At 41.0% G+C, this 18,035-nt stretch overlaps 1 protein-coding gene across 2 annotated transcripts; it reads left to right on the forward strand.

Annotated features, from left to right (window-relative positions):
- Positions 1 to 464: 464 nt before the first annotated feature.
- On the forward strand, positions 465 to 16,948 carry LOC132471814 (CD82 antigen-like). Of its 2 annotated transcripts, none has more exons than XM_060071105.1 (9): positions 465 to 686; positions 7,263 to 7,335; positions 7,645 to 7,717; positions 10,343 to 10,467; positions 10,589 to 10,663; positions 11,854 to 11,952; positions 12,997 to 13,170; positions 13,606 to 13,689; positions 15,745 to 16,948. In XM_060071105.1, exons 2-9 carry the CDS (start codon positions 7,273 to 7,275, stop codon positions 15,820 to 15,822), a joined length of 771 nt encoding a protein of 256 aa, XP_059927088.1. In that variant the 5' UTR covers positions 465 to 686; positions 7,263 to 7,272; the 3' UTR covers positions 15,823 to 16,948. The 2 variants fall into 2 exon arrangements, with proteins under 2 accessions (XP_059927088.1, XP_059927089.1); XM_060071106.1 differs by having other exon boundaries at positions 506 to 700.
- Positions 16,949 to 18,035: the final 1,087 nt, after the last annotated feature.

Below are 18,035 nucleotides of genomic sequence, written 5' to 3' on the forward strand. Positions count from 1 at the left end.
AATGAATGGTGCTGCTGCTTTTGCCTGGTACCAAAGCACATTGCAGGCTGTGTGTACGTCCACATAATGAAGCTTACATGGTGTAGGGATGACTTTGTAGCAGAGCTATATACTGGACTCTAGTATATAGCTCTGCAAAATAATTTAAAAGAATACTCTAGTAACTAGAGTATTCTTTTAAATTATTTTCCATAAATGAAAAGGGGTTTTAATTTTGATGTTGATATTCCCTAGAATAATTTTAAATAAAAATCTTAGCACACAAAAATTACCAACAAATAATCAACAAATATGGTTGCTTTGTCCCTTGGCATGTTTCATTAGTATTATTTCTGATACATCTACATTAAACGTTAGTGTCCCCTCACCCACAAAACCATCAAATTGTCACTCCAGAGAAGGCTATTGTGTTAATCCAACGAGTAGGTCTACAATAATTCCTATCGACTGCGAGGGGGCTTTAGGGGTTAAAGAGGGGCATCTGACACGTTAATTCCCATATCTACCACATGGTGGAGGGACCAGAGCACAGAGAGACTCGCGTGCTCCGTGTGGTTGTGTTCACTTCAGTTCAGACCGCTTTATTGTTCTCACTGTCTAGGTCATCGGGTCCAAGTTGGAGTCCAGTTTTCTCAGGACACGGAAAGCACACTGTTATCAACTTCTCCTTAACTTGACGCAAAGATGTAAGTAGCTGGACGTAAGACAAACCCAACCTTTACCTAATTACAGGCGACGTTAAACTTTTACATACGGTTCGCTGTTTGTTTCTCTTACATTTAACATGTAGTCTGGTGTGAGTTCGTGTACGAATTGTGGCAGCGAAGAAAGGCTAGTTACGTTATTGTCGGGCGTTCATAAACGCCTTTATTTTGATATTTGTATTTGGATAACTAAATATGACTGGTGATGTGGCACGTGTGGAAGTAATGTAGGACTACGCGATGAACTGCAGACGTAGCTCTGCTGTTGGTCAGAGAGTCCATCATTACATTTCTGTACAGAGGATTCGAATGTAGATTTCGTTTTAGGCAGTGGACAGTATGAGCGATTTGGCACGTTATAACTGGCGTTTTTTTAATGCCTAATCCTAATGATATCGGCTAAGTGTTTTCAATAGCTCAGTAGGCCTATCTAGGAATCACGTTGCCTTTCATTTTCATGAAGGACTGCTCTTTATTATAGATCTATAGATAAAATAAGATTGTGATGTTTTTTGATGGTTAATTTGGGAAGTCACACATTTGCCAGACTCCTGTAAACAATTGTCATATCTGGCTAAACATAGGCTTATAATTCATATTTGAGAATAAGGTTGGCCTACTTTAAAGAAAAGGCATATAGCCTAGTGGTAATGTCAGCACTAATCAGCATCGGATTATTTGTAAATTCTGGATGTGTTTTGTACACACACTGATTACCTCTCTTTAAACGGCCTCAAGTTTTGAAGCTCAATATTGTTCAGAAGGTAGAATGTGACTGAATAGGTGATAACAACAGCACAAGAAACCAGGGTATTTTTTTTTTCTGTACACCTTTTCAGGAGAATCTCGGAGAACTCCTCTCAAGTGAACTCCACTCAGGGATTTTCATAACCAGTCCACCCTGTTCAATGGAATTGCCCTTCAGGTCTACCTACACGCCTAATAATTCATGCAAAACAAAATGATGTTGTGATGTTGTGACATGAAGTGTCTGTTTGCTTTTCAGTATTTATTTTGACTCTTCAGGCTCTTAACCCATGAGCTCAGGTTCAGGAGAAGAACAAGTGTTAAGACATTTTGTTTTTGTGAATCTCGGTGTGCTTACATTTACCATGAAAGTTGACAGGCTGTTTTTACGAGGTGAGGGTGAAGGGGATAGTCTGAGACTATCACTCAATGAAGGGTGGAGGTGGGGTTTTCGGCAGGCGGGTTACACGTTGACAAGTCCAGGCACGACCCTTCCATTATGAGGATCCCCCCCACATCATTTCCACTGTGGAACTGGTTCTCCAAAAACAATCTGGATAACTAAACATTTTTCGTAATGCATATCAAGTAGGAATCAGGTGTCTGATGTGAGAGTCTAAATGTTAACAACTGAGCTGGTAGAGGTTTCAGGCTAGAAATGGATTAGTGGTTTGTGTTGAGAATGTTTTTGTTTGGAGGAAATGTGAAGCTGGAGTCCTCTCTAATTGGGTCAATTTGTTCCTTTGTTGCCCAAGAAGAACATTCAGTCTAAAAGCTGCCATTGTTTTAGGGGGGCACTCTATGTAGGGGCCCTGTCCTTCGCTCTTTCGAGACGAGAGGGGTGAGAACAAGAATGGGGTGCATATTATCTCATTGAGTGTGTGTGTGTGTGTGTGTGTGTGTGTGTGTGTGTGTGTGTGTGTGTGTGTGTGTGTGTGTGTGTGTGTGTGTGTGTGTGTGTGTGTGTGTGTGTGTGTGTGTGTGTGTGTGTGTGTGTGTGTCCACATCTTGAGTGCTGTCTATGGTGTAGCATGTATGGTAGTGCTACATTTCCCCTGCACATTTCTTGAAATGTGGATAACTGCAAGATTTTTCTACCCTGGAGTCTTTAAGGCATTGCAGCCCGTTGGCGGTTACCCTTAAACCTTGTCAATGGACGTCCGCTTAAAGTGCTTGTATTTGCCACTGGCAATCTCAGATTGTTATTACAAGGTTGCGTTCACACCTGAGCTGTTTGGGTCCATTTGAATCTAACCCTGGAGCGTTTACTCTGATAGTATGGTTTGTTCGGGGTGGCGTGAACGCTCATTCGAACTCTGTTGCCGACCAAACAAAATCAAGTTCGATTGAAAATTGGTGGGTTGAACGTACACTTTTACAGCAAACGGGAAAAAACATTGATGTTTTTTAAATATTCAGTGACCGAATGGTGGAAATTAGGGTTCTTTTTTATTTGTAGGAATCACCAAAACAAATGAAAAACCCGCTTCCTCATCAGAGGGTCCTTGAGCTGTGTCATGGTAAAGAACATGACACATGATTAGTACATTTTCTCAAGGTCATTCACCTACTCCCCAGTTTTTCAACATGCTAGGGCAAACAAGGCTTATGACTCCTCTTAATTGGTTGCAGTGTCTAGTCCTATACACCACACTCACTGGCCAATCAGAGAACTAGGATTTCTGATTATCTTTGATCATTGGCCTTTTATTTTTTGTTAGTAGTTAGTTGACTGAGTCAGATCAGATCACAGGCAGATCACATAGCAATCATGGCTGTAGAATATTTGACCTCCCCTTGTTATAGCGTAGTGAATCTGTAAGACCGTGAGGGTTGAACAAAGCTTCTGAATACCTCATCAGACTGATGTTATCTCTGAACTCAACGTCATCATTGGAAAGTACAATGACCCATGCAAACACAAAGACAGTGAAACTCTACTTTTATCAAAGTCAACTCATTAATACCCCCCCTCCCCCCCACCCCATCCCCTCCTCTCTGGCGTCATTCAGTGCAAGTGTGCTGGTGTGGTGGCGGTGCCTGGTACAGCTCAATACAGCAGTTGTTGATCAAGCAGAAACAACGGACAGCGGAATGGAAAGGCTTGTTTGTCCTGATCCATAAAGGAAACCACATAAAACTTAAAAATAATCTTAGCGGTGTATGGATTGCCAGGTGACTCGACCTGGTTTCAACACAGTTTCACTCATTTTTATAGAAAAGATGCCTATTCCTCCTTTGAGATGGGAACCGACCTCACACATCGCCTGACGATTTTTCTTGATAATAGAAATGAAGAACAATAACTCAAGTAAGAGTTTTGGGTGAGAGCCAGCCTTATGCTTCACTGCTGTGTTATTGAACACCAATGGTTTCAGAAGTCCACAATCATCAATGTTCGATTTTAAATAAAAAGAGTATTTCAAAGAACAAAAGAGTTCATGTTAATTTAAAGGGACAAGGCTCAACCAACAGATGTACTCACAAAGTGGTTAAGACAATGGCAGCATCACATTTTTAATTGGACAGTAACATTGTTCTCTTAGCAAATGTAAATTTAATCTTTTGCTGTACTTGCCATCTTTTGCGACACTAGGATGGCAAATGCAGTCTTTTTACTTTGTAATATTGTTTTTATTTTGTTTTATCAGACATTATTACTTCCAAGTATCCTGCATAATGAAGATCCAATGTGATAAATGTGTTGCCAGGTTAATAAGAGGGCACATTTGTTGCAAAGAGTTTTGTTATCAAACTATGTGAAAAAAACCTTTTTGTTAAGCTGCTAAAACAAGCAATGTTGTAGATTTTCCCTAGCTTCTCTTCAAGTGGAACAGAAACATGCACTACTCAGGTTAATTTCATCCAATTGGATACAAACATATTTAGTTGGATAAGTATTGGATTTTAAACACTTCCAGAGCTAAAACAATATATTCAGCTTTTTCTAAAATGTGTCTGGTTATAATCTACTACTTTGGCATTCCTATGTATTGACAATATGACCACAGCCAGGCCAAATTTGAGCAAACCATCAACGGTATCAGATTGAGTAACTCAAAGTACTTTAGTTAAGTTAGGGGGTGGCCACTCTATTCGGTTCTCTCTCTCTTGTTGTGGGACTTCCAGATGTTCATCCAAACTTAAACCTGCACTATGTATGTTTTCCCAACGGCACCATCTAGTGGCTTGAGCTGTAGCTACATTTACAGCTATATCATTTTCAGACGATTATTACGTGTGAGATATTCTCACGGTGGGAGGAAAAGTTGACGAGAATAAAACCATTTATAGACATTTCCTGAATTGATTGACATTTGATGGGAGCATTTTATGTTTAAAATGTTTCTAGTTCCAATGTTTTTTAATGGAGTAAATAGTAGGGTTGAGCAACAAAACTAGGTTCCAGTAGGGAACGGGTTCCGACGTAAACGGTAGTACCAAGATCTAATAAGAACGCACATTTCACATAACGATGCCTGACTTATTTTAATGCCCCCTGCCCCATCCCTATGGTGTTGCAGTGTCAACTTGCGTTAGTGCTGGGCGGTATACCGGTTCACACCGAATAACGGTGTGTATTTTCGTTATGAGTTTTTCTGTAATATACCGCCATACAGGTGTATTTGATTACACAACGTTCGCAACGTTGCGTGACACTGACGGGACCCTTTTCAATGTTGCGCTTCTAAACAAGCATGGAACGACTACGACTTTCTTTATAAGTCCATTACTATGAGGCCTGGTATTTCAGGCCAACTGGTAAAAGAGTGTCACGGCTTTCAACATATGGGCGCCTTGGGACGGAGTTGTCAAAGCGCTGCGGCATCACTTACTTGATGTTGTTTTGATTGAAGATCGTGTGTGTGTGTGTGTGTGTGTGTGTGTGTGTGTGTGTGTGATTTCAAAGTAACAAACAATCTCAAAGACGATGCATGCATGCATCTGTTCATAAACAAATCCAAAACAGAGTCGCTTATTCACTTCAAATACTTTCTCTTCTTTTCAAAACGTATGAATTAATACGCCGCGGTACCGAGCGGTTGAAAACAATGTTGGCGTCTCCTGTGGCTGCCTTGCGCACCTGCTTTATATATGACTTTGGCAGTAATATTGCGCCATGCACGCAAATGTAAACACTGCGTGCCTGCCTGCTTTCACCGTGTTATTATATGATTATATATATAGATTCTTTTTTTTTAATGTTTATCAGTCACAGCAGCCTTTCCTCTTGGTGTAAGTTGACTAATTTAATGCCAACCGTCAATCTTGCATATCTAGTAGGCTAGCAAACACTGTTGCCATTCAACAGCGTGTGTGACAACGTGTGCTATGTCCTAAACTTCAACTCAGTGTCCGCTGACTTTCTGCTTAATGTGAAACTCATAACAAGTTGTGCATGTGTGTGCGGTTTCGTTCTTTTAGGTACCGGTTTGAGAACCGTTTTAGCACCGGAACCGTTTAAAAAGTACAGAGAAGGCACAGGTTTCGGATAAACCCAAACGATACCCAACCCTAGTAAATACTGGCGGCATAAAAGTTACTAGTTAAAAACACAGGTTTACATTTTCTTGTTCATCCAAAGACAACTAGTATTTTCTTTCTCTTTCCGTTCGTGCCTGCACAAGAACAGGTCTGTACACACAGTACATGCTTGCATACATAGACACGGCTCTCTTCACAGGGTGTCCACTAATCCCAAACAGACCATCCAGAGTAGAAGTGGAACATAAGCCATGTTGTAACACTAACCTACTTCCAGCAGTGGGAATATTGGCTTTTCGGCTGCCAAGGCACAGTGCCCATCCAGCCCAAAAAAACGAGTCTATTGAACCATCGCTACATAACTCTGTAACATCTGTACATTTAGTGCACCCTAATAAAAGGGGCACTGCACATGATTAATGGTAGAAGGAGATAACACGTTTAGGGAATGAGGGAGAATGCAGCTGTGGAAATGTAGCATATTCTTTTTCTTTCTTTCTGTATTGTCAGAAAGAAGACTAGAATGAAGTGAGCTAATGGAGACTGGAGAGATGGTGCCTAGCTTTGGCTCTAGCAAAGTGATTTCTTTTTTAACTGGAGACAGAGGGGAAACGCCTGGCCTGTGCACGACTCTGTACACAACTCCGTTCACACTTTTCTGTTTGGACTTAACTCGCATTGTATGTTTAATTATGATGGCTGGTGTAGAGTGTAATCCCAGAGATTGAACTGCCCCAGCCCCTATCGCGAACATCCAGGCCAGCTTAGCCAATGTAGATCAGTGTTTCCTTTGCATCTGTCACCACTGCTTCACATCAAGCTCATTCTCACAGCAAATCCATATCACACACGCATGCACGTACACACATTCACAGACACCTTCTCGCCTGTTTTGTCTTTCTTTTGTGATGGTAATGGGAACGTGCACGTCACATAGGGATGCAGTGTTGTGTCTGCTGTTTTAACTGATCCCATATCCTGTGGCGGTATACGAGTGATTTTTGTGACTTATTTTAAATAATAAACTCAATGCAATGGCTTTGATATAAAACAATCCCATTCAGAATGCATATATAGGTTATTCTGGGATCTATGTGTATACTTATTAGATTGTAATCTATCTCTGTCATGCTTCATCTAATGTCATTACCACAAATGTTCTTTCCAGTATAGAACAGCCCTAATACACTGATAGTTGGATCTACAAGACTGAGCTCCCATCATTTACTAATTTCCCTTGTGGACCATGGCCCATGTACTTGGCACTCTCCACCTGTCTGTATGTGTACTTTTGAAACATGACGTTCTGGTTTCCTGTTTCTACAGATCCAGAACCATGGGGGAAGGCTGTACCAGAGTCACCAAGTACTTCCTCTTCGTCTTCAACCTGATCTTCTTCGTGAGTTTTCTCTTATGCCAGCCAGTCATCTATGCTTGACCTTATGTGAAAATGAGTAATGATGACCCGTTCTGTACACGTGCATCTTCTCTCACTCAGCCCTCCCCTACTCTAATGGGGAAATGAATGTATCTAATGTATTCTGATGTAATGCAAAGAAAAAGGCTAAAGTTAGACCCAACTTTGTTCTTTTTACTATGAACAGATTCGCGTATGCATCACACTCACTCACTCACTGAAGGTAGTAAGCATGTCCCAGACCTTCTGCACCCCTGCTAAAGTCACCCCTTTCTCTTTTTATTTCCACAGCTGTTTGGGGCTGTCATCATGGGCTTCGGTCTTTGGCTCCTTTTAGACAATCAGAGCTTCTTAGCTGTCCTGCGTAAGTGCCTGTTTTCAATTTGGCAGTCTTTTTTTCTTTTGTCTGTCAATTATTGTATGTGCTTTTTCAAAATCAGCGATATTCTCCTTGACAATAGGGGGCACTGAACATGTAAAGTAACGAATGGGAAAGCTGTGGTTGGTAGTAACCTTTATAGGTTTTCCTTGTTATTATTAAACATGGCTGATAAACATCTATGATTCGGAACGCAGTTGGCACATTCTCTGTGAAATGCGGCAACATTTCAAAGGCAACATATGAATAATGCGTGGGAGCGGCGATGATGTCATTTTTGGTAACTATAAATTAGGTTTTTGTATTGCATGCATAATAGGCAACAAATGGCACAAGAGGATTTGCTATCCACTTGTAGAGTGCATGTAGGGCAGCACACATTTTTGGAAACAACGGCCTAAGGGAACAACTCGCTCGACCCGTTTTCAATCTCTTTGTTTCTTTCTCTTGCTCTCGTCTTATGTGCAAGAAAGTTTCAGTATTGATAGAAAATACAAATGAAGTGCACATTACGAACGGAATGTGTGTGTGTGTGTGTGTGTGTGTGTGTGTGTGTGTGTGTGTGTGTGTGTGTGTGTGTGTGTGTGTGTGTGTGTGTGTGTGTGTGTGTGTGTGTGTGTGTGTGTGTGTGTGTGTGTGTGTGTGTCGCAGGTGTCCTATGGAAAGACACTGGCCTCTTTTTGCTCTGCTCCCAGCATGCATCACATCAGCCCAGCACCCTCAGTCCCTTACTCACCAATGCCCGCTTGCCAACACATCCACACACTATGAGAGAGGCTTCTGAGTACTGGGTGTCATTCGACATGAACCACAAGTAGTAGTGGGTTAAAGTACAGTGGGTTGCTTGTTCGGCTGCTGTTAAATGAGATGTATTGATTGTGCGATCAATGGCACGTTTCAGAATGAGCACAGTGGAGATCCAGTGAGCCTGGCCTATCATGATGAACACATGGGTGAACAGTGAGCTTGGCCCAGCATGATGAGCACAGGGGTGAACCAATGAGCTTGGCCCAGCTTGTTGAGCACAGGGGTGAACCAATGAGCTTGGCCCAGCTTGATGAGCACAGGGGTGAACCAATGAGCTTGGCCCAGCTTGATGAGCACAGGGGTGAACCAATGAGCTTGGCCCAGCTTGATGCGGTGGATGACGTCATCCCAATGCTGCTTCTCTTTAGGCCACGTTGTTGTTGTTATTGTCTTTCCCGAGGCCTGTAGTGACTCGAACATGAAACCGCTGGGTTGTGGGATGACTATGGTGGTTGCACGATGTGAATGAAACAGGCCGTAGCACTAAAGGGTCCTCTGTTCTCCCAAATACACTCATCGGGGGAGGGTGGTGGTTGAATCCGTAGGAAGCTGTCCCATGTCACCAGTTTTGCAAATGTGCACATATTATGAGTTTCACATGCGCAAAACATATAGGAACAGCTAAACCTATTCCCAAATGGATTGACGTGTGTGTGTGTGTGTGTGTGTGTGTGTGTCATTTGTACATGAACAGTGTGACTGTTTTTAATTGGTGCTATTCTGCAGGAGTGTTTATGGAATATCAAGAGGGACTGTAAACGTTCCTGACTCCAGTCTCCTAAGGTTCCTCTCCTAGGCTCTTTGATTTAATGCATACCACATAACGGGCGTCCTTGACGCTGTTGTATCTCACGATAGCGACCTGCCTAAACCACAGAGGATCTGTGCAGAAGCTGCAAGCGGGTTTGGCATGTTTTTGGACCCCTTTTTTGTTTTTAATTGATTACATAGTATGCATGGAGGTCTGATTGCAGACTAATGCAATTCCAAATCTGTTTTGGATGCTATTCCATTCAGGGGATTATTATTTTTTTTTCTCCAACACATCTGTTAAACTGCGCACTGCGCTTTTGCAGCGCAGTGCTTTTACTGCTTTCTTGAATCCCTATTGCATTACCCCCACAATGTGGTACCACAGGAGTCTTTTGAACGCTTGGGCGTATTATTGCTATGGAGTTGAGTCACAGTATTGTACTCGACAAGTGCTTCTTTCTTACCTTGTTGTGTAGATCTGTGTAACACAGAAACAGGTGCTGTCCATGGATAATATCACAAATGATGTAACCTCATGTTATAACTAGTTCATTTCATAATCCTCTTTGTAAGTGCTCCCTTCCTCTTTACTATTGAAAGGTGGGATGACGCGTTAGCATTTGTACCGTCACTTTAGTCAAGAAGTCTGGCACTTTGGCCATAGCCGAAACCTGACTGGTGTGCAGATTCCTTTTAGTTTCCTTTCCTTCTGTAAACAGGTCCACTTCCCCTAATAGTGTGTTTCAAATGTACTTTCTTTAGCTAAGATGTTTATTGGAAAGTGCCGATGTGTCTTCACATGATCATGCACCTTTCAACCAAATACTTTGCTGTCAAGAAAACATTACATGCACGAATAGCTTGACGATGGCTATATTCACTTCAGGTACAAAGAAGTCTGGTCATTATGAGAAACTACATTGAGCATGAATAACTACCTTCTAAGCCGGCTAATCGTCTCTTTATCTTTAAGTCATTGGATGTATGACCCAATTATGTATGACATTGTATGACATGACAAACCTGATGTAGAATGTGTTGTTTTTACAGAGGACTCCTCATTGGCTCTGAAAGCGGCCTCGTACATCCTGATTGGTGTAGGAGCCTTCTCCATGCTGATGGGCTTTGTTGGATGCCTGGGAGCCATTTATGAGATCCGCTGTCTGCTGGGCCTGGTATGTGTGTGTGTGTGTGTGTGTGTGTGTGTGTCCCAACAATCTCTGTTATGGCCAAATGTCTAAACACAGATAAGAAGATAAATACTTTTTTTTTTAATAATTGCTGTATTTTCCACAGTACTTTGCTTGCCTCCTGCTGATCTTATTGGCCCAGGTGGCGGCAGGTGCACTCATCTATTTCCAGAAAGACGTGGTGAGTGATGACGCTTCCTTTTAACCAGTTCTCTTTCATATTTCCTAAATCAGTTCATGTTAGGTTTTGACCAAACCCAGTTACATAAGGTCAGCATTCTCCACTTATTGTGTCCAAGTATTTTTCTTCCTTTGTTAAGTTGAGGAATGCAGTTTTTCTTGCCCCTTGTCAATCAAAGATTTAAATTAGTGACATAATTTGGTTGACTAGCACCCCCTGGTGTACATTTTAGGTATAGGCTAATGTCACAATTAACCAGACTTTAGTGGGATCAATCGCCACCAAGGAAATTAGGCATGAGTATGAAGATCCGAGAAGCTGGTGTCTTTGTTTGGTCAGACTGGCAGCTAACAAATGGTTGCTTCTTCATCCATTCTTTTAAAGTAAGTTAATTTAAGACATCCAAAATAAAACTCTTGCAGATCCATCAGCAGGAGTGCATGATGGGGTGGGGGTCTGGGTAAACAAGATGGCATTTGTAGAAAAACTAGTTTTTGATTGATGCATATCCATCAGGTTTCTCCCCAAAGCACATTGGTGGCGGTGCAGCGCCATGCCCACTTTAGAGTTTAAAGATGTTGTGTGACATTTCAAAATAGGGCAGACGCTACAAAATAGATTTCTTGTAGTTTCTGAAACAGTTTAAATTGGTAAAAAAAACACACGATTTATCTGAGTGACACTTCGAAGAAAGAAGTAAAAGTCATTTTGAAGAAAGTTGACCGACCAAACCATCCTAAGGATCCTCGTCAACCACGCTCACACATGTTTCCCAGTAAAAGCCAGCGGTCTAGGATGACGGGCTCTACTGTCAGCAATCATTGGCAGCCAGTGCGCAGTGGGATTAAACTGTGCTCTTTGCCAAATTAACTTTCAAGGCTTTGTGGAGATCTGCTTTTTTGTTACTTTTGCAATGATCTGACTGGGGCCCCTGCAGTCGTATTCATCCTGACAGAGTTTGGGACTCTCAGTTGGTAATGATGTTTGCCTGCTATGAATTAGTCATTTACCTTCATCTAGTCTTCATTATGACACACCTTAACACAGTCCTCTCAATCCTCTGTTCAACAGTGAACGCTGTACCATTGTGTACGCCACAAACCTTAAAACTTAAAAACTTTGTTTATTTAGCCTGGGGGGAAAAGACATCTTTAAGTAGAAATCTATTTTTTTTTTTTTCTTTCCGACAGTTAAATACAGAGATGTCCAAGATCGTGACCAAGGTGCTGGACAGCTACGGCACCAAGAACTCCAGCACGGAGCAGGCGTGGGACTACATCCAGCGGACGGTGGGTGGAGCCAGAGGAGAACCTAATGGAGGGATCCTCAACTGGTCTTCCATGGGTTTAGAACACACTGATATCTGCCACTAATGTTGGAGTGAATACAAAATTGAAGTGCCGCTGTAGGTACTCTGGACCATATGGCCAGAAATTATATTACAATATGATTATGATATTGATGGATACAGATGATTATCAGAATGTATATTTTATAATAACGCTCTCTTAGGACTGTACTCTCTTAGGACTGAACCCTAAAGAAACCAGAAGGTTAATTATGGTTCATAATAAAAAAAAACATTCAACAAAACTGACATGGCATTGGGTTAAACACTGAATAATTAAAATAATAATGTGAGTAACTGCTGAGATTCCCAGCAAATCAAATGCCTTGTTTCAAACTTCTCCAACATTTTAGAGGTAGGATACTAAAATTGATTAAATAAGTAAAATAATATGGAAATAACTGCTGTGAGATAGTATACTGAACATTGATTAAATAAAATGACAAATATATAACTGTACTGAGAGAGAGCTTACTATGCATCTATGAGACTCATTCGCTTTTTAAAGCCCTGTTTCTCAACTGTGCTTATAGGCATCATATCTTTAGCGATGCAGAACGTCATTGCGCTGGTTATTTGTATCGCTCAGATTTCTTTTCCGATGGGGTTATGGCTGAAAAGCATTTCTCACAGATCCATTTTAAGGGTTAAACCGATTTCAACTCTGCAATAAACAGGATTACAGCTAAGATTGGCATACTTATTTTTTGATCAAGCAAATAGACGTCTGTTCCACAGACAATTGACACCAGGCACATTTGATGGACTTCGGGACTTTGGGGACACAAGTAAACCCTGATCTGAGACAACCCCGTCTTTCCTGACCATGGCTAGTAAAGCCACCTCAGTGAAGCCTTGTATGCATGCTTTAAAATGAGGACTAAGGTCTTGTCCTCCCATAACCTCTTCCATGCGTGTCAAATGCCTAACATCTCTCTCCCTCACAAACCTCTTGCTAACCCTTCCGCGGGGCTCCTGGCTGTAGATGGACTGCTGTGGGTGGACTGGTCACGCGGACTGGAATGGCAACATGGTGATCGTTAACAGCTCCCAGCTGCTGTTCCCCTGCTCCTGCCAGAACATTTCCCTGGCAACGGGGAACACCTCCGACAGCGGCTTCTGTGAGGCCCAGACATCAGAGTGGCCGGTGTACGAAGCGGTAAGTAGAGGCTTGCTTCAGGGGGACCCCCGTCACACTCTGCGTTTATCTGACATGAGAGAACTCCTTCCGACGCGTGTTTTGAAAAAGTCACTGCCTGCAACATCAACTCGGCTTCCGCCAACATATATTGCAAAGAATTTGAACCATTGATGCCCTTGGTGGGATTAGAAGAACGCCCAGGGTGCAATGGTCCAACCGATGGTCCATGGCGAGTTGATGTCGCAGACCAAAAATGTCACTGCACAGGTATGAATCGGATCCCTCGTTGCAGTTTCCCTTTGATTTCCGCCACAGCCCTGGTGGTTTGGTGAAGATCCGGTTTGCCTTGTGGTTTTGATTGGAAAGGGCAATCTAGGTGGCTCTGCTTAAAGTTATTCGACTGTGTGGTATGGTTCTGTGGGGTTACAAGGGTTTGCTTTGTGTTTTTTCCAGGGCTGCTCAGCCAGTGTGGAGGGGTGGCTTATCACCAATGTGGGAGTGGTCCTAGGCATCTGTCTGGCCGTGGCTGTGATCGAGGTACAGTGCGATTCATTAAAGGAGACATATTATACCACCAGGTGTGAGTGTCATTAGCCTTACAAGCCGTTTGGAAATTCTGCCCCATATGACATCACTAGTGGGGGTGTCCACCTAGATCTGTGCTGGATAGATCAGTCTACCAGCCTACCAGTGGACTGAAGTAAACGTTGCTTAGGGATGGGCACGAGTGGTAAATTCCAAACTCGAGTGATCGAAGGAATTCCTCGAGGATCAATCGAGTACTCGTTAAATCAAATCTATTTTTAGAATGCAACGCATCTGCTGCAGGAATAGGCCTGATGATGAACGGCAATATTACCAACCAAACATGTAGGCCTAATGCTTATTCTCCATCAAAACAGTCAGAGTTATCAGAGTATTCATTATTTATTTTTGCAAACGTTCAAAACACATTTCCCTTACAAAAATAAATATGCGTCTCACAATTTAAATCACGTCGAACCAAGGCCTGTAACAGTTTAAAAAAAACGAAACAAGTAGCCTAACCATTGCAAATAAATGCTTAAAGCTGCAAATAAAACGGCAGCAAATGGACTATGGAAATACTCAGCGTTGTGATCTTCTCTACACGCCCCCGGGATTACAGCTGCGTCTTGCGGCGGTGAAAATATAGCCGACACACTTTCACTTTCACCGTTGCTGCGGGTCTGCTTTCCCGAACTCACTGTTGTGTTTCAGGAGCATATGTTGCCGCATAGTACTTTCTGGTAGCTCGATTTCGCTTGGCATATTTTACATTTCACCTTATGATCTCCTATTTCTTTAAAGTATTTCAATTCTTCGCTGCGGTTTGCTTTAACCGCTATCTCTTAACTTTTTGAATTCTGGCGTGCCTGCACACGCCACGGAACGCGCCATGGAAATGGATGCATTTAATTTTCTTTGTGCCCACGTCATGCGTTAGTGGCGCCGACAGAAAATTGATACATTTGCTTCAGAAAACTTTGTTTGTGTGTGTATATGCAAACTCGAGTTTGCCTATCCACCAACCGAGTTCATTTGTAACGAGTAGTACTCGAGTAATCGATTCCTCATGCCCATCCCTATTATCTATCCATCACAGATCTAAGTGGACACGCCCACTAGTGATGTCATATGGGGCACATTTTCGAAACGGCTTGTAAGGCTAATCACACTCACAACTGGTGGTATAATATGTCTCCTTTAAAACATACAAAATGGAAACATGGCACCTGCAAATTAGTTTTTATAATGTTTTTGCTAGGATAAGCAGAAAGTACATATGTCTTCGTTTGGCGCAAATAATGGCACAAAATCTGATTTCTCTAAAACCTAGAGATTGACTCCTAACTTAAAACCCTCACAATTGCCATAACAAGATGTCAACATCTGGGCGAATTTGCAGATTAAAAAAAATCCAAAGAAAATAAACGTCATTACCTTGCAAAGTGGAAATCACGTATCATTGCCTGCGCTTATAATGGTGCATATGAATGCAGATGTATTCCCCTTCGAATTGACTGTTTCACCCAGATTCAGACAATTAGTTTAATCCCAAATTCATCATTGTGCAGAATGGGATTTTTAGCTGGTTTAGCATTTGCCTCCGGTTCGCTGCATATGTTTACTCGTATCCCTTTAAACTGACTTGTGGGACTGTGTCTACAGTTGCCAGTTCCTTAATAAGGAGCAGTTATAGGCCTATTGTTAGTGCAGGAAGCTTCCATTTCAGTAGTAAGCAAAGGAAACATTGTGTGTAAATTATACACTTCATCTTTCCATGGCATATGTTGGTCAATCTAACATCAAGTTTCTTTCTTAGTTATGGTCTTTCATTGTTAAAGGAAGCCGCTTTAACGTCGCTCCCGATAGTAAATAGACATACGCCTCTCTTTTCGTGAAGAACTTTCACAAAGTACCTAAATAATAAGGAAGCAACTCATTTAGGTATTTTGGCTAGAGGAAGCGTACTCGCAGTTGAGACCAATTCTGTGTTTTTGTGTCCATTTGAAGTTGCTTATTTAATCTGAGGCTGAAAATGGTTGACTTGATTGTTTTTCTTTTTCACAGGTTTTGGGAATGATCCTCTCGATTTGCCTTTGTAAGAACGTACGCACTGAGTACTACACCAAAGTTTCAAAATATTGAAACTTTGAGGGCCTGCAGTTTCACAGAAGGGAAGTATGGGAAGATTTTTCTATTCAACTTTTTTGGTTAAATTTGGGACATTTTTTGAGTGCTTACTGTTTTCCTGTCCAATTTATATTGAGCACTTTAGACCATATGTGTGCTGATAAACTTTTTTTTAATATTATTTGGTCTGGATACGTAAAGGAGAAAAGCAGAAAATGTGACATTAACAGCGAAATGGTTAAGCTGGACGGATTGGAAAAAGGTGGAGAATGTTTAAACTGTTGTAATGGCCTCTTCAAAGGCAAGCATTGCACTGTAGTCACATGGGCTACATTCAGGCAGGCTACAATTTACTAAAGTTCTTCAGTTTCGGCTTGACTAAGTAACTAATTTCCAAGAAGAAGATGAGACTAATGTTTCTCTGTGATAGGTTTAAAAATCCAAGTTTAGTTGATTTAGTAGAACAAATGAATAGGAAAACTGGAACGTCAGCCATCACTAATTTTTTTATTTTTATTATTATTTGTTTAGTTCATGTATTTTACATAATTTTAGTCTTTGTGTGGAAGTTGATATTGCCATGGTTTTCTTTTATGCATGTTGCTCTTTTTTAATGTTTTTTTTCATTATTCATGCGTGTAATTTTAGATTTATTTTAATAATTACGTTTTGTGCATGTAATTCAAATAATGATACTAAAATAGGGCCAATTTTTAGTTTACAGGGTACGTTATTCTAGAAAATCTCTAAAAGTTTTGGCAATGATTTAATTTATTCAAAAAACTTAAATGATCTTTGTGACGATAAGACTTATTTACACAAAAAGTGCAAAGTTTGAGTGACATCTTTTTTTCTTTTAAGAATGGTTTTAGGAGAAGCTCATTGAACAAAAACAGTTTAATCATTTGGACTGCATTTATGTATATTTTTTTACTTTAAGTGAACCTATATGTTTTGTAATGGATACAATATTTGGTTTTGTGTACAGTATATATAAATATATATAAAAAAACATTCCAATAATCTTTTAGTTTAAGACTTGTTAAACCTGGACAAACCTGTTTGCTCTCTGCAGTATTTAATGTATACTCATGAAATTGATTCCATCACATTTTTCCAATAAACTGAATTGACGATTTAATTTTTGACTTCATTTGAATACTTTATGACCTTTATCTACTAAAGTGACTATATTCTGATTCAGTTTGTTTGTCACTACATACCTGTCTTCTGGGGACAATTGGACTTTCTCCACGATTTAACAGGATCCAAAGCCAGGATTTTCAAAATGCATTTGAAAAGGCAAAATGTTCTCTCTTCAAGCTTATGAATAATGGATTTGACATTCGTCATCAGACTCATGTCTATCTGATGGGTTTTGACGCAATCTCATCCCAATCATAAACGGGTTATGGATACAATATAGACAAATTCCCTATTCAAGTAGCCTTCTTTGGGTTTTTTGCCGATTTACCAAGCTTAAAACCCATCATAGTAAACAATTGGGTATGAACTGCCAAATGGTTTACTAAAGAAACAATAACATGATATTTGGATCGTCAAACTACACATGTCCCTGTTCTTGAATCCCAGAAAGTGTGGTGTGTGGTGTGTGTGTGTGTGTGTGTACTTCAAGATTTGCATAAACCCATTTTGCTATATGAGAGCAGTCTACATTTATTTACATCCACTAGGGGGACCTAGAGTGATCAATGCAGTGGTATGATTTATATTAAATACGTTGTGAACAGTAATATATTAACGCTACGATAAACATTTGGTTAACAATTGGATAAGCATTCTCAATGATTTCTCAAGGATTCATCTGCGCATGCTCTATTGTCTGGAATGTATTGTAGGTTATTGGATTTTATTAATTGTCTGAATAATTATAATCAATTTGTGATTCTGGCAGAAAAAACTCTGTGGGCACATGTCAGCGCATTATCAAGGATATTGGCCTCTATGCTTCCCAAGTTGTTGAACTTACTACGGCAGCTGCGCAGATCGGGAATACGGTTCCCCCCTCTACTGCTCCTAACGGAAGCATGTTAGGGACCACCCACCTTTATAATATGTCCATGCCACCCACCCAGTTTTCTTTTTGTAAGAAAGAGCGTCCCTATGCAATGCTACCCATCCAGACGCATACAAACATACGAGCTTTGTCACCCACGTTAATTAATCACGTTTTCCAGAGCTCTGGGGTACTCCTCTATTTACTTGTG

This window comes from Gadus macrocephalus, chromosome 14 (genome assembly GCF_031168955.1).
Source record: "Gadus macrocephalus chromosome 14, ASM3116895v1".
Taxonomy (NCBI): domain Eukaryota; kingdom Metazoa; phylum Chordata; class Actinopteri; order Gadiformes; family Gadidae; genus Gadus; species Gadus macrocephalus.

Coding starts and splice junctions, on each gene's coding strand:
- LOC132471814 (XM_060071105.1), top strand. CDS start 7,273: ATGGGGGAAGGCTGTACCAGAGTCACCAAGTACTTCCTCTTCGTCTTC. Junction 7,718..10,342: donor GAGCTTCTTAGCTGTCCTGC/GTAAGTGCCTGT, acceptor TTGTTTTTACAG/AGGACTCCTCATTGGCTCTG. Junction 13,690..15,744: donor TGGCCGTGGCTGTGATCGAG/GTACAGTGCGAT, acceptor TCTTTTTCACAG/GTTTTGGGAATGATCCTCTC.